The sequence below is a fragment of the Sycon ciliatum genome, chromosome 6 (genome assembly GCF_964019385.1).
Source record: "Sycon ciliatum chromosome 6, ocSycCili1.1, whole genome shotgun sequence".
Classification (NCBI taxonomy): Eukaryota; Metazoa; Porifera; class Calcarea; order Leucosolenida; family Sycettidae; genus Sycon; species Sycon ciliatum.
The window spans coordinates 12,855,749-12,878,169 of NC_088648.1; the positions used below are offsets into that span (position 1 = coordinate 12,855,749).

General features: G+C 48.5%; 1 protein-coding gene across 1 annotated transcript; it reads right to left on the reverse strand.

Moving 5' to 3' along the window:
- Positions 1-334: 334 nt before the first annotated feature.
- Positions 335-16,289, reverse strand: LOC135819398 (pneumococcal serine-rich repeat protein-like). The gene is made up of 8 exons (XM_065332598.1): positions 13,320-16,289; positions 11,786-11,921; positions 10,928-11,128; positions 6,755-6,925; positions 5,561-5,947; positions 4,506-4,690; positions 3,364-3,483; positions 335-1,687 (listed from the first exon to the last, which is right to left on the reverse strand). Exons 1-8 carry the CDS (start codon positions 14,520-14,522, stop codon positions 1,313-1,315), a joined length of 2,778 nt encoding a protein of 925 aa, XP_065188670.1. The 5' UTR covers positions 14,523-16,289; the 3' UTR covers positions 335-1,312.
- Between the last annotated feature and the right edge of the window lie 6,132 nt (positions 16,290-22,421).

A 22,421-nucleotide genomic window follows, 5' to 3' on the forward strand; every position in this document is an offset into this window, starting at 1 on the left:
AGAGAGAGAGAAAGAGAGAGAGAGAAGAAATGTGTCGCAACTTGGACGAAGTGCTTGGAGGTGGTGTATCATACGATAAAATTACAGTGTTGCTCAATGAAATCCAGTCGCATCACTGAAGCACCCGCCGGGCGTTGCGCAACCCTAGACCTGCGAACGCTGGGCTGCGAAATGGTGCAAGGCGCAAACTACTTGAGTGATGCGAGTGGATTTCACTGAGCAGGACTGTATAATAGACGTATATTGCATGATACATCGCTGTAGGCTGGCACAAATAATTCAAAGCACTCCCACTGCCCTCTTTCCTATTCTCACACAAGCAAGCCACTGGATCTTAAGTTACCCGACTTGAAATATGAACACATCAAAATAGAAACGCAAAACTATGTTCTCTATCGACTACTTTAAAAAAATGAAGATTCCAGTTTTAAAAGTTACCATCTGAATGAAGAGCAAATAAATTCAGAAGATATAAGGATAGAAAATAGTTTAGATGTGAGTATGAAATGTTCGGATACTGCGGCCATGTCGAACAGAGGAGCCATTCTTATAGCAGATAAAGGGAAAGTAGATGAGGTTTCTATATCCGAAGACACGGTGTGCAGAAATTGCGATAGGGAAAGGGAAAATTTCCTGAGAAAAATTAAGTTAGCGAAACGTAATCGGCACACAGACAATAAGAACACCTACATGATGATAAACACTGCACTGGGTCTTCAAGAAACACTTTCCGAGTGACATAAAGGGACTACAAACACGTAATATACTGGACATGAGGACTCAACAGATCAAATCACAGACTCAAGAAGTGTCAATGTCGAGTACAGCAGTGGGCACTCGCATAAAGACGTGTGATGCATCTCCTACTGCTCCAGATGTATAGAGCAGCGGGCAAGAAATCTCTGGGTGTTTTTACAATCTGCCAGTACAAGATTGAGAGCTGATCTTCACATGTTAAACTCTGGATGAGTCGGAGGTAAGCTGCGCAGCTCAAATGCTCAACAATGAAGAAGATCGACTCAGATTCAAACAATGTATATGTAGGTGTGGTGCGAGAACATAATGCAATGAGAACAGCGGTCAAGACAGGTGTGCAACACCGCTCACAGTGCCAACACAGATTACTGACTATTGCTGCCTGCGCGGCTCATCTTCTTGCAGGGTATTGCCTGCTGCTGACCTGTTCGGGATTATTCATGATATCCGACTACAAATGTCCTGAATGAAATCTGCTCGTGACGATAAGGCAAAAATGGAAAGGGTGCTTGCACATGGCCAGAAGTCAGCATAGCACAATGTACCTCAATCAGTCTCAATCCTCTTCTTCCAGATTTCCAGAATACTCTTGTGGCGCTAGATGACTGTCGAGGCGCGGAGCGGAAGAAGCCTGGCGTAACCGTGGAGACGGTACAACCTGCTGCTGACGGAGCTGTCGCTGTAGCCGCGACTCTCTCGCCGACTGACCCCGCGTTTCGCCTCGCAGGCGCAGCGTCGGCGTTCCACCAGTGGCTGGCTCAAGCGATGCCAGAGGGCTGGCTGGGTGCGCAGGTGCAGCCTGTGCAGCGGCAGCAGCACTGGCCATAGCTGTGGTGCTTGAAGTACTGCTGAGCTGGCTCTGACTGGACAATGAGCGGACTTCACCTGTGCTGTTACCACGACGACGTAGAGAGCATCGACGAAGGAAGGCCTATGCACAAATCAGAATGTACATTGTACAGGAAACGCAGAGAATTGTCAGCTGACCGAGGACTTCAACCAAACTTACATCATAGAACATGAAGAGGTAGATAGACAGAGGGAGAGAGTTTGTGTGTGTGTGCGTGCGTGCGTGCGTAAGTGCGTGTGTGTGAGTGAGAGAGAGTGAGTGAGAGAGTGGGTAGGAGAGAGTAGATGAGTGCGTGAGATTGAGGTAGAGACAGAGGGAGACAGACAGAGAGAGAGAGAGAGAGACGGAGAGAAAGTGAGTGAGTGAGTAAGTGAGTAAGGGAGTAAGTGCCTGCGCCTGCGCCTTGCATAGTCCCAGGTCTGCTACCATGTCATAGATACCCAAGATACTGCTCGTTCTCGTTTGCCATTTTACTCTTGTTCAGTGCAACAAGTTCAAATCTATTTCTCTCTGCCTCGCTGAGTGCCGTAGTGCCGATTCTAAAAGCCTTGTTTCCATGGCAGCAGGGTGCGCCAAGAGAGTAAATGTGGAAAGTATTGCATGGCTGTGCAGTGCGGAAAAAAGTATTCCAAGTGAATTTTCCGTGGCTTATACCATGAACATCGGACTTGGGGGAATTGTACGTAAGGTGCATGGTATTGGTTTCGGGGTCCCAACGCAGCCCAACACTCAACATAATACTATCAGTTATAGTTACATTACATTATATTACTGAAAGGGAAAGCCATCTTTGCCTCCAATCCAAAACAACAACTTGCGGAGCAACCAAAGAACAACTAAACTGAAAAACAAGAGCCACATGTTTTAAAGCCAATACACAAACCCGGCCTGTATCGCGTATGCCAGCGACACGTGCATGAAGGGCAAGTACAGAATCAAGGAAAGGAGGTCGCATGAAAAGTGCGTAGCGTTCCCACGTGTATGCTAACACGTACTCCAAATCCCGTAGTACAAGCGACAACTGTGCAATACGCACACATCCAAGCAAAGCTGTCTACATGCACTGCATAAAACTACAAGCACAAGTACTCGTACAAACTGTGCAGCGTTCAAAAGTCACAAATAAATAAATATCAACACGAATAATCAATGTGCAGGTCAGCGGCACATGGTATGGACGTAACTGGTTATACTGGTGGAGGGTAAAGTTGAATGGGAAGCCTTAGTTTGTGCTGGTCAGCACGACCTGTTGATTGTTGATAGGAAATCAGTGTTTACATTATTTCTATCGCAGGTTGAAAGTAGTCTCTTCAATCTACATTATGATCATGAGAATCAAGAATTTACGAGGGCTTGCATAGTTTTGATCGAACCAAAAGTTATCAGGTATAATGCGTTGCCCACTGAACACATAATATTATGTTATGCCCTCCGTGGGGCAGTGGTCACTGTGCAGTAAGTACATGATTATACACTCTGCATGTTGAGAGGGTAAAGAGGACACATATGGTATACATCTGAGTCATGCCAATAATCAAGTTACTGTAGAGGCAGAAAATTTCGTCGGTCAATAATTTCGTCCAACTCCAAAGAAAGAGAGTTCGTCCGGTTGTAAATTTCGTCCATGGATCATAAGAGTGGATTGAAAAGCTGGACAAATCAACATTAGTCCGGCATATAATTTAGTCCAGCGGCTTGTTGGACGAAAAAGACGAAATTAAATTCCAGACGAATATTTCTGCTTGTACAGTACTTACAAGGGCTTTTTCCGTTCCGGCATAGAAGAATTCGGCAAAGTGCTTCTCCAGAAGCAAGCTGCTATTCCTCTCAATCTCCACTGCAAGGTGACGCAGGTTATCTGGTAACGAAGTCACCAGCTGCAGAAAAAGCACATGCCAGAATGCCAACAAGATATTTATGCCAGTACTAGTACACACTCTCCTGCAGGTACAGAGACGCACACACGAGCACGTGCACATATGTACGTACAAACATACACATACACATGCACACATACACACACACATATACACACACACACATACACACACAACCATATGCACACACGCAGCAGCAAGATCATATGACGCTGCATTTAAACAGCAACACTGAGGATGAAAACACAACAAAAAAACTTCCGCATGCATGGTTCGTTTACATACGTGGAACACCGCGGAAAAGTTGTGCACCAACACGGAAGAAATCCAAAACACTGGCCAAAGTGGAAGAATTTGAAAACAGAAATCTTCTGCGGCTTATATTGGGATGTGTGAACAGTCGAAACGGTGTGCTGGGCCGCGTTACCGTAACATTTGTATCGCTTAGCCCGTCCACACGGATCGCGAAGAATCCGATAAAATGTTCGTCATGTGAGGAATGATGTTGTCAGAAGTGTTGTCAACTATTTATTGACTGTGGCTGGTGTTCCATGACAACACTGGAGTCACATGATAAACTGCCGCGGATCCTTCACGCACGTGTAGCCGCACAAAAACGATACAAACAGAGATGCAGCGCGGATCATCTCCGATCTTGTGAACGCACCAAAACGGAGAGGCACGCATGAAGAAATACGAGATCGAAAACGGAAAAATGTCCGTGAGCTGTCGTGCAAACACGGCCTCAAATGCGGGGACGGCATGGTGCCGAGGCAGGAGTAAGAGTGTCCACTACCAGCCTATGTTGAGTCACCTCCACCATTACACTGCGCTCTTAAGCCGACTAGAACCTCCTGCAAACAACCATCACCACTGCGAGGACACTTCCGTAGACGATATTGTATTTGACGGAAATAATTTCCTTCATACAGCTACATATTGTTCAATGGCTGTGAGCTCTATCGCACCCTGGAATAATACACTACCAGCCTAGGCACATAAACGTGTGGCGCAGAACTCACCTGGCTGGTCATGACCAGCAGTATCATCATGTTGAACTCTCCGTCGTTGGTATCAATGCTGCTGAGTAGCTCGAGTGCGTACCGCGCGTAGTCATTGTACGTACGATAGTCCCCAGTGTTCATCAGCTGCTGCACGATGTTATTGATCTTGTGCTTGTGCTCCTGCTCAATACGCTCTGATAAGTCTGCACGTACCGCAATAATAGCATGGTCACAAACAAACCACCAAAGCAAACATACACAGACAAAATGCGAACACTCACATGCACACGCACACGGAAACACAAACGCAAACACACACACACACGCACACACACACACACACACACACACACACACACACACACGCACACGCACACGCACACACACACATATACATATAAAAGCACATGTAGGTACATAGCATGTGCGTTACAGTATATGTCAGGGGATACTACGAGGACTACATACATCCCAGACTGTGTATGCGGGCGGGCGCTGGTGTGTGTGTGTGTGTGTGTGTGTGTGTGTGTGTGTGTGTGTGTGTGTGTGTGTGTGTATGTGTGTGTATGTGTGTGTGTGTGCAACTCCACATAAACTGCAATCTGAACCCAATGTCCTCTTGACGAAATGGCCATGCCTGTTCCTATACGGGAAACCCATGCTTAGATCACAGCAAAACTGGTTCAGCCACAGGGTGCAATATCATGATGATCATGTAGCCTGGAGACCGCTGAAATTAGGGCGATGTTCCAGCGTCTGATATCTGTTAGCAGTAACGTTGCATTTCAACTCCTCATTTTGAGAAACAATTCACACGCGATATAAGCAGGGGTTCACCAAGAAATACATAAATTCCACAGCTCGGAAGATGGTCAGTCAAATTGAACTTTCAGAATCCCCCCCCCCCCCCCCATAAAACAATTCAAAGTACATAAAATACTTTGATATCCAGAGAAGTGTACCCCCCCCCCCCCCCCAACCCCATATCATTGCCCAGATGTATCCACAGTGCACTCACACGTTGCTATGCACCTGTGAAAATGGATGGCACAAGCCCATGCATTGATCATTACCTGTCAGTTTATCGATGACGTTGTCAACAGCCTCCTGATCAGCTCTTGGCCTGTCGCCCGAGGACACCCGAGGACGGTGGCTCCTGTACAGACCGGCTGGCTCCGATGCCACACTGATGTTATCAGAATCGGCAATGATGTCAAACGATGCCTCGCCAGTGTCCACATCGCTCGAGTACGGACGACTTCTTCTTCTCAACTGACTGCTATCCACTCCGCCGCTAGTGGCACTTGCCGCCAGCGAAGACCCACTGTTACGGTGCCGGGCTACGGCGCCCGGTGTGGCTGGGTTAGAGGGACCCGGTGTAGGGTAGCTACCGTCCAGGAGTAGGTCTTGGGACAGGTCGTCGCGCAGACTGCTCACAGCTGAGTCCGGGCCTGGAATGACTGGGCACGCGCGATGGAAGCATTTACAAACACACACATACACATACACACACACACACCATGTACCACACACACACACACACACACACACACACACACGCATGCATACATGTGCGCACAAACCACACACACACACACACACACACACACACACACGTACAAGTACCATGCAGTTTCAGATTTTAACACTATACCCTTGCACACGAGTTAGCGCAAACATATACAGTCCACCCCTACCCCAATCAGAGCATAAATAGGCCAGAACATGACCATGTGAGTCAGTGTCACATCACAAATATACAGTGACTATAGTCAAGTAAAGAACCATCACCTGAGCCAGGCAAACCAAGCACAGCAACATTGGATGCCAAACAGGGATCTCTGCTTCAGGCTAGTAACGCGCCTATCATGCACCTTTCCGTAGCAATCTGCACTCGTACTGGCAGGCTAGTAATGCGCCTATCATGCGCCTTTCCCTAACAACCTGTACTCGTACGGGTACCTTCATACTGCACATACACTGAGTGTGCAATGGTATATCAAAACACGCACTGGTGTTCCTAAATTATAGCTTTCAACCTGGCATGGTTATACTTCGAAGTAAAATATTGGTGATTTTCTAGCATGGTTGTTCTTTAATGAACCAGTCATAGGGTATTGTTCCTTCTCCCCTTATCACTACAGTTCTCTCATCTCTTATTGGCGTCAGTCGCCATTGCGAGAACAAATAGGGGCTCTGTGCCACTGTTATCAAATCACTGGATAAATTAACACATCAATTCTCTAACTAACTAGTTGAGGTCTTACGTGGCACAGGTGCTCCTTCAAATTCTCCTCCGGCACTGGCAAGAACGGTTGCCGCTTCATCACTGCTACTGCCACCGCCGCCACAGTCACCCACAGCAGCAGCAGAAGCAGTGGCGGAGGCCAAGGTCGGTGAGGCAGCTGATGCACATGCAGCTGACGAACTAGCCGACGCTACGATAAGACACAGACCGCACACACAAAACACACACAGGGCAGTCATGGTAAAATCGTATGTATGATTTTATGGCATGGTTTGCAGGTTGACGACTAACGATTGCAAGATGCATGCAAGTTGGGAGTGCAGAGGTTTTAACTGGATGTGTTCCACTGGATTAATGAGTACGAGTAACAGCAAGACATCATATGTTGCTACTACAAGTGGTTACATGCATGTGAATCTTAATTGCAATGTACTGAAGTGTGGTTTGGGCACCATGCAACAGTCACTGATACGCACAATCAGACTGACTACAAACCGCCCAAACACCATGCCCTACGCAGAGGGATCTTCCTTGAGTGGCTGACAAGTAATTAGTTTCAGCAAGTAATTGCCGGCTTGTGAAGGCCATTCGCTATCTAGCAGATCCACCAATCAAGGTATTGGAGGACCAGCAAGTATCAACTACTCCACATGCTGCAAGTTGAGGGAATCCGCAAAGCAAGCAAGTGGTAAGGTCGCAGTCACAAACGAGCTAGAAGCTATCTTGTATGCCTGCCCACTGTTAACAAGAACCTAACAAGGTGTTAACGAATCGCCTGGTGTAAAGGCAAGCGCCCATTTTGATACCATTACAACACCTTGCCCAATTGGAGTGGAGATGCAATCAAGCCGACAGCCTCGATTAGATCATGTAGAACAATAGCATCTACACTACACCATCATAACCGCACTACATCATAATGTACACCAACTTTAGTGGATTCACACATAAACTCCACCACCCCCTCCCCTTCCCTGCAAGGAGTTTACACATTGCCAGACATGTATTCATTGTAGTACCAGGATTCTAGGAAGCAAAAGGGTTGTACAGAACACATCCCATAAGCATAAGACAGCCTGCGTTGTCACGTTGTACTCCTGCGGCAAACCAATGGGACGGTGTAGCTGGGACATGATCAGCTGTGTGAATACAACTGCCGGGACAGTAAAAATCTGTCAAGGCAACCACTCGGATAAGGCCATAAGGCGACCACTCGGATAAGAAGGCGACCACTCGGATAAGGCGACCACCTGTCCCAAAAGACAGATGCAATCCGGACCAAGGCATGCTACATCCAGTCAAATGACCCTGGATAAGGAGGCCACCTGGTAACAGAGGCAACGTTTTGAAGGTCCCTTGAGCCAGGTGTCTTCGACAAGTTGCACTGCATGCATGTACTTGTACTGTAAAACCTATGTAAGCCGACCGCTCAGGGGACCCTGCAAAGGTGGTCCTCTGGTACATGTGGTCGTCTTATCCAGGGTCATTTGACTGGAAATAGCATCCTAGCTGTACTACTACCGGTCCTCTACGGATGTGGTGCCTCTGGTGGTCTCATCTGAGTCACGGATCGCCTTGACAGGTTCTACTGTACTCAGTTAGTACATGTTGTTAGATCAGCCTGTAACTCAACAAGGACATTGCAGCAATCAATCACTGTCATCGCAGGAACTATGGGCTGTGCAGTACTGCCGGGCGCCGAAGAACAGAGAGCAGAAGAACAAACAGTCTATAACTTCACCAAGCATAGCATACCAATACGGCATACATGGCAACTCAACTGTGCATAGACTGCAGTACATGAAAATGACAACGGTCCAGACTACAAGGTTGACCCCCCCCCCCCCCCCCCCCCCCCCCCCCGCCGAGTCCGTCGGCGACCAACAGTACCGTGTTGCTTTAGCCCTCTGACCCAGTTTGCCACAAACCAGCAGCACATTGCCTAGTCACTTTGGTAGCATGATGATCTATGCAGTCCTCTCCCCCTACCCCCCCCCCCCCCCCCCCCCCCGCCCAAGTGTCCACAGAAAAAAATGATACGGAACACTATGGAAAAATGTTGAACGGTCTCTGCTGGGATGACTACACCATAGCTCAGTGGTTAGAGCATAGCTGGCTACAAACGAGGGTCCCTGGTTCGAGTCCTGGTGGTGACAGTCAATGTTTTCTTCAGACTTTTCCCGTTTGTCTCTTTCCCTCAAACCAGTTAAACTATGGAACATATCGTATGGTTACTGGTTGGGATAGCGCTTCATAAACTGATTTATTACCAAGCAACAAATCAGGTCAATGACCTTCTTACACACCAGAACACCCCCCTCTCTCTCTCTTCTCTCTCTCTCTCTCTCTCTCTCTCTCTCTCTCTCTCTCTCTCTCTCTCTCTCTCTCTCTCTCTCTCTCTCTCTCTCTCTCTCTCTCTCTCTCTCTCTCTCTCTCTCTCTCTCTCTTGCAACTCTCACATGCCAAATGTAGTGAGGCATACAAAGATAATAATTATGAAGATAATATTCAATTAGCCATCAGTCACTATCATCAAGATGATTAGTTAGCTGTCACACTATAACCAGCATTCAAAAGTTAAGTACAACAGTGTCATACTACGCTGTACATTGTACAGTAGCTATACAAAGCCACTGGCTACACTACCAAGTCTTGGTCAAGGGTGATTGAGCACCATTGCTAGTTCAGGCATAAACACATACCCCATGATGTACCCCCAGGCCCTACAAGACTTACACACAAAGACTAACAATACATGAGTGTGTGTGACACAGACAGTGTGCCAATTGACAGTGTCAGTCACGCCGCATGTGCAGTGCCCAGTTGACAGTGGTCAATGAGCCAACAAAGATCAGTGTCACTCACTTCAGCTGGCACCTGGGACAAGTGTTGGAAGCTGGGACTCTGGGCCTACAATACATGTGCCAAGTTACAATTCTATACTGAAACCCTGAACACACATCTCCCTTCTCTCCAAGCTTCAACCAGGACAGTATCTGCGGCTGTAAGGCCAGCACCCTGTGGCTGCTCGACTTCTCAACGGATTTCAGTGTTCTCCACAGTGGTTCAAACAGGCACCTTCGCCTGAACACCCCCCCCCCCCCCCCCAACAAATACACACACAGCCCCCCCCCTCCCCCCCACACACACACACACGCACAGTCACACACACACACACACACACACACACACACACACACACACACACACACACACGTACACATACCCCCCCACACACACACACAATAGGAACAGCAGCTGCTCAGTGAGGCCGTTGCACACAATGCGGGGCATAGCACCCCAGGTGGAACACAGGATGTGTTCACTGTGTACCGCTGAGGGCCAGTGAGGCAGGTGGAAGGCACACACCTAACAGGGCAACGTCCATGCCACACTGACACTAGTGACAGGCCTCAGTGGAAGCCAACAGATCCAGCAAGGCAATGCCACACTGACAGTGACAGGCCTCCAACATGTACAGGAAGAATGAGTCAACAGCACACAACCCTCCAACACGTACACTAGTACAGGAAGGATGAGTCAACACCCTCTTTTGGCAAGGTGTCAGCACCCAGAGCTGTCGGCGTGTGTACAAAGACAGTCAGCAAAGGTAATGTTTTCCAGCATCTGTGTACACCATGTCTACATCGATGACAGTCAGCAAAGGTAATGTTTTCCAGCATCTGTGTACACCATGTCTACATCGATGACAGTCAGCAAAGGTAATGTTTTCCAGCATCTGTGTACACCATGTCTACATCGATGACAGTCAGCAAAGGTAATGTTTTCCAGCATCTGTGTACACCATGTCTACATCGATGACAGTCAGCAAAGGTAATGTTTTCCAGCATCTGTGTACACCATGTCTACATCGATGACAGTCAGCAAAGGTAATGTTTTCCAGCATCTGTGTACACCATGTCTACATCGGTGAAGCACGTAAACACGTTTCAACTGGCAATGATGCCAGCTGAAATAAGCATGTCCTTTTGCTAATACTGATAACACTGTACGCAGCACGGGCTTTATGAACTAATTACTTCCCTGGCATTTGGTACTGGCACACCATAGGATCGCCCAGCGCAGTTCCTATCCATTTAGAAGAGAAAACTACCACATTCACACTGCCAGCCGTCGCCGTGTAGTAATGGGACGCACAAATGACTAATGTCATCCAGTGACTTAAACTAACCTGTACGACCAGTGCCGTGCGGTGCACCAGACCTTCTCTCAGCTTGCGGACCACCTTCAGCACCCCTGCTTCCAGAAAACAAAGCGCTAGGCTCATTGTTGTTGTTGTTGTTATTGAGATCTTCGGAGCGATTTCGCGTGTGACCTTTCTTCTTGCGAACGCCACGCTTTTTCTTCTTCTTCGTCGTGTCGCTGTGAGCACCTGTAGCAGAGGCCAGCAACAAATAGACGGAGCGAAGAGAGAGGGAGAGAGAGAGAGAGAGAGAGAGAGAGAGAGAGAGAGAGAGAGAGAGAGAGAGAGAGAGAGAGAGAGAGAGAGAGAGAGAGAGAGAGAGAGAGAGGGAGAGAGAGAGAGAGACAGAAGGGGGAGGGAGGGAGGGTAAGAAAGGGTGCAGACAGAGCATATGGGCATTTTGAAGAGTTGTGTAATTCAAAAGCACTCTGGTGTGAAGAGACCAGGGCATTCAAGTGAGTGCAGCGGACTATCTATCGACCGCAGGTGCACCCACTCGATTGCTAGACAAACTGACAGACCGCCTACGGTGGATTTAATCGACTAACATTAACTGCTTTGTACGTGTAGCAAGATGTTTTCAACACAACACAATCAACATCAATTTACAATTTTCCAGCTATTGACCCCAAGAAACATGGATTGCAAAACGTACAGATTGCCAAGCGATGACACCCCTCATCAGCACACCACACCACATGCACGCACGCACACACACACACACACACACACACGCACACACACACACACACACCTACACACAAAGGGAGAACCACAGAAATGCGTCCGTACACTACACTGTGATATTGGCAAAAGAAATTCCAGACACCAACACCAGAATCTTACCATCAGAAAGGTTGCCAGTAGCTTCACGAGACGGGTGGCGGAAAAAATTGGGCCTCGGCAAGAAACCATGTAAGAAACCTTTCCGCTTTCCATCCTCTCGGTCTGAAGTCGGGGACTGTGATGTTCCATTGGAAATCTGTTCACGCAAGCAGCAACAGTACGTTCAGCAAGTAGATCACACCTTGACATACCTACTGTTTTATTGTACTACACATCATAAATCGATCAAGGTTATACGTCCCCCCCCCCCCCCCCCCTCCCCACACACACACACACTTGGGGAATTGAGGTAATTAAATTTTGGTGAAACTCCAGTTGTAATTTTAGGCTTTTTCTAGTTTGGTTTTAAAAGTCACAAAAGGTCTATTTTATAAGTTACAATTATAGTCATTAGTTAAGGGAGTTGAAAAGGGAAAAGTCTGAAGAAGAAAAATTGACTGTTACCACCAGGACTCGAACAAGGTACAGTCGCTTGAGGCCAGGGATGCTTACGCCCACAAATGTGTGTGCGAACACCACATGACATATCATTCTATGGGAAGATAGAGACATGTGTATGGATGGACAGATGCCGAGATGGAAACTCTACTGATTGTCCATGGAGCAAGCACAACACACCAACAACATGCCTAGATTTGCCTATAGATTGGCTAACCTTGATTGCCTGTCAACTTAATCCACTATAAGGAGGCCCACGCTCAATAACTGAACTCAAAATACGCGTGTCTGCCCGCTAGAGTACATGTAGATGAAAATCAACTCCCAGAACTCCCAGTACTGTTCACTAAACGTTCCGCTTATAACATATACATGTAGGAGGCGGGCACTCATTTTCGTCTGCTCTGTGACAGACGACCGTGCACGAGGCACCACACCAAACACCATGATGGTGCCAGTCCATCTTGCTGAACTGAATCTATCAGGGCAATCACCGTGCTGCCAGCAATTGCCTCGTCACCTCGTAAAACAACCTTCTGTATATATATATATACATGTGCAGCCGACCCAACGACCGGCAGGAGCGTGCAATTAATCGGCACAGAACGGGAGGATGGGTATATGTGCGTGGATGGGGGGGGGGGGGGGGGGGGAGGAGGAGGGGGTGTTGTGTTCCGACACATCATACACTACCGGCATCTATACCAATGTGACCCTAGGTGTACAGCTCCGCTTAGTGTGAAACAGCTGAGTGCAAGTGCAGTGGAGTAGAGTGTATGCAATCATTGAATGCAACCACGATTGCCATTCTCAAGTACAAAACAGCTCTCTGTCAAAGCAATGAACAACTAACTGTAATTGGTATCCACCTACACCTCCATTGCACAACAAGTGATTTTACAGTATGCGCTCGGGGCATATAATCAACGCACTCAAATACGAATGATTTGTTAAGATTGCCCAGGGCCTGCTGTGGCTTTCAACAAATACTTCCAAAACAGGACACAACACTCACTTGCTGTAATGTTATCGTGACCATGTAAATTTCATAACAAAACACATGGTCATATGGCTCAAACTTCTTACGGAGGCTTACCTTACGCGCAACTGGTGGCTCATCACCGCCGATATCTGCATCATCCTCCGCTATCGGCACAGGGGTAGTGCATTGCGACGGAGCGGCACTGGCCGCTATGTCCGATAGTCCACCGTCATCTCGGCGCTTGGCATCATGCTTGGCCTTGCGGCGCTTCAGCGTGTCCTTCCACTTTCCCGACTTCTTGGCGTCCTTGTCCTTGTCGGGCTTGGTCTTGGGTCGAGTTGCGGTGGCCATGGCCATATGCTCACTGCTTGCCTCATACCCATCATCCACTGACATTTGAGTATGCAAGGTTCTAGCCGAGGCTGACGCTGAGGCCGAAGCTGAGGAACTAGCTGAGGCTGCAGCAGTCGATGTTGACATGGACACATTAGTGGACGACACGTGTGTACTGTCAATGTCACCAGTCACGCCAGCCACGCCAGCCATGCCAGCCATGCCATGCCGTGTGTCCATAGCAGCAGCAGCAGTAGCAGCGCACAGCGGAATCAACTTCCCGACACTATTCCTTCTATGGCTTCTCACCTGTGGGATGGTGTCGCCATACTCATCTGTGCTGCCTGCCAAATTCGTAGCTTGCAGCTGTGACGAGAGAGGGAATGGCGCCGACATTGTCTGGTGTGCTGGTACGTGCTGGTGCTGGTGTTGGCGGTGGTGGTGGTGATGATGTAAAGACGGTGAATGGGATGTACCAACTGGCATGCTCGACGTGCTCCTCACACCGGCATGAGAGGGAGTTTGTGAGGATAGAGACGACGAGGAGGCACCGCTGAAACCCGCACTGCCGGCAGCTGCAGCAAGAGCAAGGCTATTACTCGTGTAGCCAGTTGCTGAATCGCCCAGAGATTGTTTCCTGCGAATGGGGGCCACAGGACTGGAACGAAAGCCATACTGGCTCTGCAAGCCGCTTAAATTATGCAACGGAGACGTTGGCGTGTTCTGCACTGCCCATACACTGTCCACAAAGCCTAAGCTTCCACTGTGACTCACTGCGGACGAACTACTGGTTGAGTGGGCACGACGCCGACGAATTGGACTGAGGTTGAAGCTGCTGCCGCTGTGGTTGGCACGGCGTATGAAGCCGCGCACAACCTCGTCGGGCTTTATGCCGAACTGCCCCGGCGCTGCTGCTGCTGGGTGTCGTGGAGTGTTGCTGCCGTTGCCAGTACCGCCAGCTCCAGCACCACCGCCACTTGCCATAGCCTCGGCGATGTGTCGAGAGCGTTTCTGGGAAAGACACTCTCATCCAACGGGAATTTATAGTCGACCCGAGCAGCAGGACCAACGGCCTGGAGTTACAAGCTTGTTCACAGTCCTAACCATCCACCCGGCATAACATCCTCCTGGAGCATTCAGATTTTGCACTGATCTTGACCACTTCTGCTACTGTCACTGCAGCTTCTGGCTGAGGTCTTGTAGCTGCTGCTTGAGAACAGGGAATTATGTGCGTGTGACAGCACGCTGTACTGCACTGCGCAGCGATGCAACGCTGACTGCAATGAGTTTGTGCGTTACTGAACCTCGACTCGACACAGCTACAGCGCTGTGTGGCCGTGCGTGCACGAGAGAGAGAGCGAAAATGCTATTGAGATGCCTGGCACAGCGTGCTGACTTTCTTCCACAGTCAGGCCGGCCTTTGAACAAGAACCGGTGTGGAGGCCGGTCGAGCAGGGATTCACAAACGCTTCCAACAGGCAACTGCATCCACTGCCACAGGCACAGTTTGTGTCGACGCTGCTGCTGCTGCTGTTGTTCGTCGTGCCACGGCTGGCAACGCTGCTAGCACGACAGGAGAAACAGGAGCTGTGAGCTTGGATCGTCCTGCGAGTAGCGTGTTGCGCAGAACAACGCTGTACATGTACCTGGCACACAGCGTAGCTGAGGACTTTCGCCGTCGCAGCACGCACACAACTCCGAGTTCAGGAAGTCGCTCTTCCTTCCTGTGCCGTCCTCCTCGACCGTAATTCGATGGTTTATCACGCAGTGACACTGCATAGATCGCCGCGCAGTTACCGCTGCCAACTGCTGCGAGGCAGGCTTTTTCACGATCCGAGCGCAAATCAGGGGTCACTTGCTTCTTGCTCGTGGCCCAGAAAGTAGATTTACGGCACGCGCCCCCGCGGTGAAGAGCGACCAGAATGCCAAGCAGAGAGCCCAGCCCAGGAGTCTATTGAAATTTGAAGCAAGGAGCAGTTGGGCTCGACTTCATTACAAAGTCCCAACAAACTCTCAGTTCGGTCATTCAGTGCAGCGGTCGATAGCTGCGGACATTATCTGGAACAGTTGGCTGTCAACCTAGCTCAACTCAAGTCATAACCAGTGCACGAGATCAACCTTGACTTGAGAATCAGAGAATGATGATGATCAAGACAGTATTTTTGCCACGTAAAGTTGTCGTTGAGCTAGCTGCACACGCTTGGCTAGGCTACGTAGCTGCGCACCGTTTCTTACAGTACGACTACTGACTAGACCTACAACTTACAAGTACAAGCACTAGTCCACTTGACTTTTACTCTTCTCCCATGGCATGTCACCCAGTCTACGACTCATGCCTCATGGAAAAGACTGGCAAAATGTGCAAGTGAGTGACAGCCGCTAGCCATGCCCTGGCGTCAGCTCAGATCAGGGCGATAGCTCGTGTGCAGCAGATCTACGAGTAGACTGAGTAGAAATGATGCTAGTGAGCAGAGAACCTACGGACAGAACGTCAGAAGTCCCAAACCGAACCAGAAACGTATAGCGTTTATAACTCGTAAAAAGGCAAAAACAGCTATCACGACTGCACTATCAAGACTGATGGGTCGTAAACTGGAATGATTGTTATATTTTATGTCTTCAAAACTTCGGGATTTCGGTAGCCGTTGCCGGGGCGGTGATGCGGCGGCTCTCCCGACTCCCGTTCAGGAGGTCAACGCTAGTCGTGTGTGACATTTAGTAGATTTTAGCTCGCACGTCTGTAGCTGTGCCACACGACAATGTCATGATAATTTTAGTACTACTAAGTACTAGTAGTAGATGTCTTCAACCGGTCGCCGTCCAAGACCGTAATGCACAGGTACTAGGTTGTCCGTTTCGCTACAATTTTCTCACCGGAAAAAGCTGCATGCAACGGACGGCTGCTGGCAAATCACATCACTGCCATCACTTCGAACCTCAGCTAGCTTACCTATCGTTTTCGCTGCTGATTGGTGCTGTCAAATCCACGATTCAAGTCACCTGGTCAGTGGTCACTCACTGAAGCGAGCTGCCTTCCGACATGCCTAGCCTAGTCTGTGCATGTGCCCAGTGCAGTGATGAAGATACAAAGCACGCACCATCACCAGCACACACAGACATGTCAGTAGTTCACTCACTCGTGAACGAAGCTGTCCAAAAACATGCGCGATATGCCCGATGTATAGATGTCCAGCTGCACTGAGTCTGCAGTACGCAGTCACAATTACTACACAATCTTGTTTTTTACTGCAAAATCGCCCTCCGGAGCTCCATCAGAACCGATCTTCGAGCGTGTGACTCAAAATCGGCAATAGTTGCTTCGAGACTTCAGCCTCAGGTATCATCTACATGTATACTACTAGTACTAGTACTAGCAGCTAGCAGTATCTTGCCTTTCTGCAGAATACTAAAGGTCTTGTTGCATTTTCAATAATGTGACAATAGTCACAATAATAATTATTATTGGTGCTGACAGCATCCAGCCGTATAGCTTCCGTGTGTGAGCATTGTTCGCTTGTGACTCAGCCACTGATATGATTATGACTCATGCCGGCACCCGGAGCAACATAGTGAAAGTGAACATTAGCTTGTAAAACCATTGCATGCAGTATGACTGAGTGTGACAGTGAGCAGGCTTTTTTGTATGATTGTTATGCCATATCCCCCATGGCCATGGCATAATGGGGTTGTTGTTTGTAGCTTGTTTATGTAACTGATGTGGGTCTCTCAGACGACCTGTACTGGTCTGTACCGGTACTGTATTTCTGGCGGCCACTCTCTACTCACCACGGCTCTGGTCCATGGGTGATGGTATGGATAATAATTATTATGAGCATCGCAGGGCAGAGCTGAACCGTGAAGTAACCTCTCGGACAGGTTCTGGGCAAGTCAGATCATTGCTGACAGCTGCAAAGATAACAAAATGTAAACGAGACGACCCCCAAGATAAGCAATCAAGGCAGGCCCACAGTGCCTTATACTTTAGACTGGAAAGCGTTAGTGCAGTAACTGTTAGGTAGCTGTACAGTAGTGAGTATGAAATCTAGATCGTGACTCCGTGAGGTGGCGTGCCTCGCTTTTCGCGCTCAAGCGATGCAGACAACACAATATGCCTAGGGCACGCCCCTAATGACAACAAACCACGACAAGACCCACTGCAGCGCTCTGAAAGTCAGCGGATACCATGTATGTGTATGTAGTTGCGTATAAATTACAATTTTGTGCTAGCGTGCAGACAAGGCCATGTTTGTTGCACTGTCTGCGATGTTTGACGTTCGGTTGCGATATCGCCGGGTACTAGTGATAGCTGATTAGAGTACAATTGTATCTACACTACACTACAGCATTGCAATTATTTTCACATGGATCACTGAACACGGCTGTCCCATGCATGCGACGGGCGTTCATTAAATATGGCGGCCAAATTTTAATATTTTTCATTTTTTACGCGACCTGGCCTAGTTGTATGTTTGCAATTTCGCTCGACTTCCATCTCAAACGGGCAAGGTCAACCGAAACCACGGGTGTTTGCCAGGTCATTCGATAGAGTTTAGAGCTTGGACTGGCCTTGCCTTCGACTGTGCCGCCGCTCGAGCGATCTTTTTGGGTTACCCACGCGCTACGCATGGTTTCTTTCTCGACGTGGGTGCAATTATTTTTGGATCGTCGCTCGATTTCAAGGGCTCACCAACCTCGTCAGCGAATTTTCTCCGCCTCGCAGACAATTTTCTAGTATACCTCGATGTCCTAGCCTTTCGATTTCGTGTATTCCTAAGCTTGACGTGCATAACTGTAGCTTTTCGTGGCCATGTTAGAGACGTTATTTTGTTCAGAAATGGAGGCTCATGTTAGCTTCCTGTCGTCGTGTTGTCGTATTGGAGGGGAGAAATTCGCGTCAAGGAGTGGACGGACGAAGTATCGTGTGGCAGATCATACTCAATCCATTTTGGCAGTGTTTCATCTCAACTTGATGTGGATGAAACCAAATACACCCTGAACTTTTTTGCCACACTTGCAAATTGGCCATGGAATGCACTGCTACTGCCAGGGGCCCAACATTCTCTGGAGCTCCAGAGGTGGATGTACACCGTTCAAAGACTGGGAGCCACACAGTGGGACAAACTGTTTGAAATGCAAGTCTTCCAAGCCTGGCAGGAAGTCCAAATGCAAAACACAAACGCAAGACAAACTTGCAGCATGGGAGAAAACGCGGGCCATCGCCCGCAAGCACGAGCACATGCACGCCGCCACCACTGACAGCAGCATCACCAACAAAACCTTGCCCCACCACACCAGTACCTGATCACTGGATAGTTTAGTCTGTTTGGTTTACGAATTCAAAAAAGGAAGACAAAATAACAAAACTAAAAACACGAGCGTCGCATGGACCGAATCTGATGAGCAGCAGCACGTCACACCCGCATACCAAGTTTAGTTATAGTAGTAAAGTATTTATTCATATTTCTCTAGGGTTTAGTGGGTAAATCTCTGCATCCAGAACAGTTCATATAGGAATGCAATAACACACGCACAATGTCCACTATGTCACAGGTAGAGAGAGAAGTGTTTGCAGCTTGCTGGTAGACGTTCAGCCGTGCATGCATTGGCAAATGGCTAGAGCAGACGGCCCGCTGCCCTTAATGTAAGGCACACACGCAAGCGTCAGAGCTACAGCAGCCGAACAGCATAGTTTATGGATTCATGAAAGACTGCACCATACACTGCGCCAGCTCTGGTAGGGTGCCCTATTTGAGCATCGTCACTGGTCGGTGACGTTTTGCAGGCCTCACCATCAAAGATGCGAGGTGATGCTGCTGATCGACTTGCTGGCATGATAGTCACAAGCATAACTAACGGAGGATGGCTGGAAGTCGAAACCAGCTGTAGATGTAGATTCCAGGTATACAAGAGAATTACTGACGCCAGCACTTTATCCGATGCCCCATCAGTGTCAACTGTACGCCGATGGTCACAGGACCGTGACAGCCTTTCGATCGGTCTACGGTCGGGAGACGGGGCTGCAAGCCCAAAGCAGCGGGTATATAGTGTTCGTCACCAGCTGAGCAAGAGAGCTTGCTGAGAGATTTAGGTGTGCACTGTTCAGCAACCACTGAGTCCCAACATAGGTTTGTCCATGAAGGCTGGTGATCCTCAGCTATCATACAACAAATTCCTACTCACTGCGCATATGGCTTGTGAAACAGCAGCAGAAACTGCACTGCCTTGACAAACGCACCAGTTACCATGATGGAGCAGATATGCCAACACCAAATCTCCAATCGCTAGTACAAGTAGCTCTTCACTAAATCATGCCTAGTGCCTGCTGGCAGTGATATTTTCAGCAAGAGCGCTGCAGTTACTGCTGAGGAGATATACAATTGCGTCCTTGAAGTCGAAGGCGCTCATCAAAGATTTCTTGCCATCAATTCTTGGCCTTATGCAGGCACGAGGTGGTCTCCCGTGGCATTGGCCATATTACCCCGAGCTGCACTTGCTCGAGGAGCACGTTGTTTCGCTCATGGAAGTCCTTCGTGTTGGACTGAGTAGGCTTGCTGAGAGAACAGAGCGCTGAATCCATCCACGTCCACAACTACGAATAATTTACAAAAACATTCCTACTGCAGATCAGCGCTTGAAAACGGCGATGCAGATCAGCGACGTTGGGCTTCTCCATTCAAAAGGAGAGCCTTCCTAACGAAGCAATTCTCATGTGACACTACATAGTCTCTCAAGCACTCTAGTTCAGGTCTTCTTCTCTCCACTCCATTATCATTTCGATCTTCACTCGGTCGACGTGATGGTAGTAGCTATGTAAAAATAATTATGATGGATTTCTCCCGATCCTCGTCGCGGCTAAAATTTCAGGGCTCACAGTCGGTATGCAGGATCGACAAAAGCGTCGTGCGAGGGCGGGTTTGGTGCACGTGAGTCGCGTGACCCGACGGGAGCACAGATCGTGTACATCCTACGCATCCCAACAGAACAAAGAAGAGAAAGAACCTTGGCTTGAGTTGTAGCCTGTTCTTGTCTTGTAGAGCCGATGTTCGCGATATTTTGGTCGGACCTGTCCTTTCCTCGCTTCTCTTGGCATGCAGTGTCAAACCATTCTCGTTTCCGTTCGTCTCGATCTTGTGCTTTTACGATCGTGCATACTCCAGTGGAAATAGTTTGCTTTATTATTTGCACTGGGAATTGCACTGCAACACTGAACAGTTACTGCCAGCCCTCGGCAACGACTTGCCTTTCACTGTGCCTTGTAGAATTGGTCCAGCGAAGGAGAAGGCAACCTGTGCTAGTCCCAGGAAATTCATGTCATGTAGCCGCTGTTCGACCAAATGCTGATGCTACAATGAGCGATCGCGATGTTCCACAGGTAAGAAGACAAACAAACGAGTCAGAGCTCGCCAGGCAGGTAACGCCGAGAACATACCACACGGAGCTGCTGATCGGATGGAGGCGAACGGGACCAGCAAATCCGCCAGGCGTTAGTTGAGGTACCAGTTCCTCCATGATGGCGAAATGCGCTGCCACAAGAACTCCAGCGAGAACGAAAGCACAGCAACCAACTCCGCGGGCGAACTGAGGAGAGAACACTGAAAAATCTGTGCGCAATGATTTTCTGTTGGACGGCGCGCGTTGCTGTTCCGAGCTGCATGCATGCGTTTTTCTTGTTGTTTGATCTGGTGCTGCTTTTGCACTTTTGGCGTTCTGCGCGCTGAGTGGCACTCACTCAAAAATGTCCACTGCATCTCATTCATGGCGGATTTTGATCATCTATGGCTTATTTTTTTCAGCGTGGAATTCTCCAGACATTTACCGATCACTTTTCCGATTGCTGTGCCGAAATCGAAGCCAAAACGGCCAGACTTTGGCTAATCCGTGCCGGAAAGCTGGAGGGAAAATGGTGAAACGCTGCGGTAGATCACTGAGTTTGGGGGTTTTGAACCAGCACAGCGAATCCCAGCTTCGTGGACATCAGGGCCGATGTAGTGGACTAGATCAAAGATTTGAGAATAGAGGAGAATAGAGGCCTGTGATTGGTCAGTTGTCATCACGTGACATCCGCGCAAAGCCGTGCGCGACTCCACGCTTTTGTATTGGACTGTGAGCCCTGAATTTGTTCGGTGTTTGTCTAAATTCTCAAACTGACAGGGTTTACAAGAGAAATGTACCTAATTTTGTGCGATTGATGCAAATAAATCGGAATATGTCCGACTTCATAAATCCGTGCGGTAAACCGCATGAAAGGACGCCATGTCGTTAGTTGGTGCACATGAAGTCACCGTGTGAACACGTATCTGACTCATTGTCAAGACAAGCCACACTGCACTGAATGACTACAGACTTTTTATATTAGTAGATGCTGTGACTGTTGAGTCCATCTAGACGTGCATTTTCACGTACTGACACATGTACCTTTTTATGACTAACATAATCAGATAATGTGAGTCAGAAGATGCTGGATTGGGTTTATTGGCATACATCCACATGACTGTACACATGTTGGTGTGATCAGTGAAAATAACTACCGGTAGTGATAAGCAACCCTCTCTAGACTTTAGACCCGTGCAACAAGGCACAGCACCAGCGCATGAGCAACGACATTACGTACATTGTACATGTGCATAGTCCTAGGAAGAAGGACTACAATGTTCACACAGCAATGAAGCAAACAATCTTTTTCCGCCATTACTCGGAGTTTCGTGTGAAACACTCATTAGACAGCCCTACAAAAGAACGGAGTAGGATGTGCTCGTCTCGCTAGTGTGTGGTTATTGCTTCACCAACAGTAGCACTTGGTAATCAGCTGATCATGTTCCTGCACTTGAACTTCGGTCAAGGATCATTACTCCTCTCTGGGAAGAGTTAGGCATGGCGGAAAGT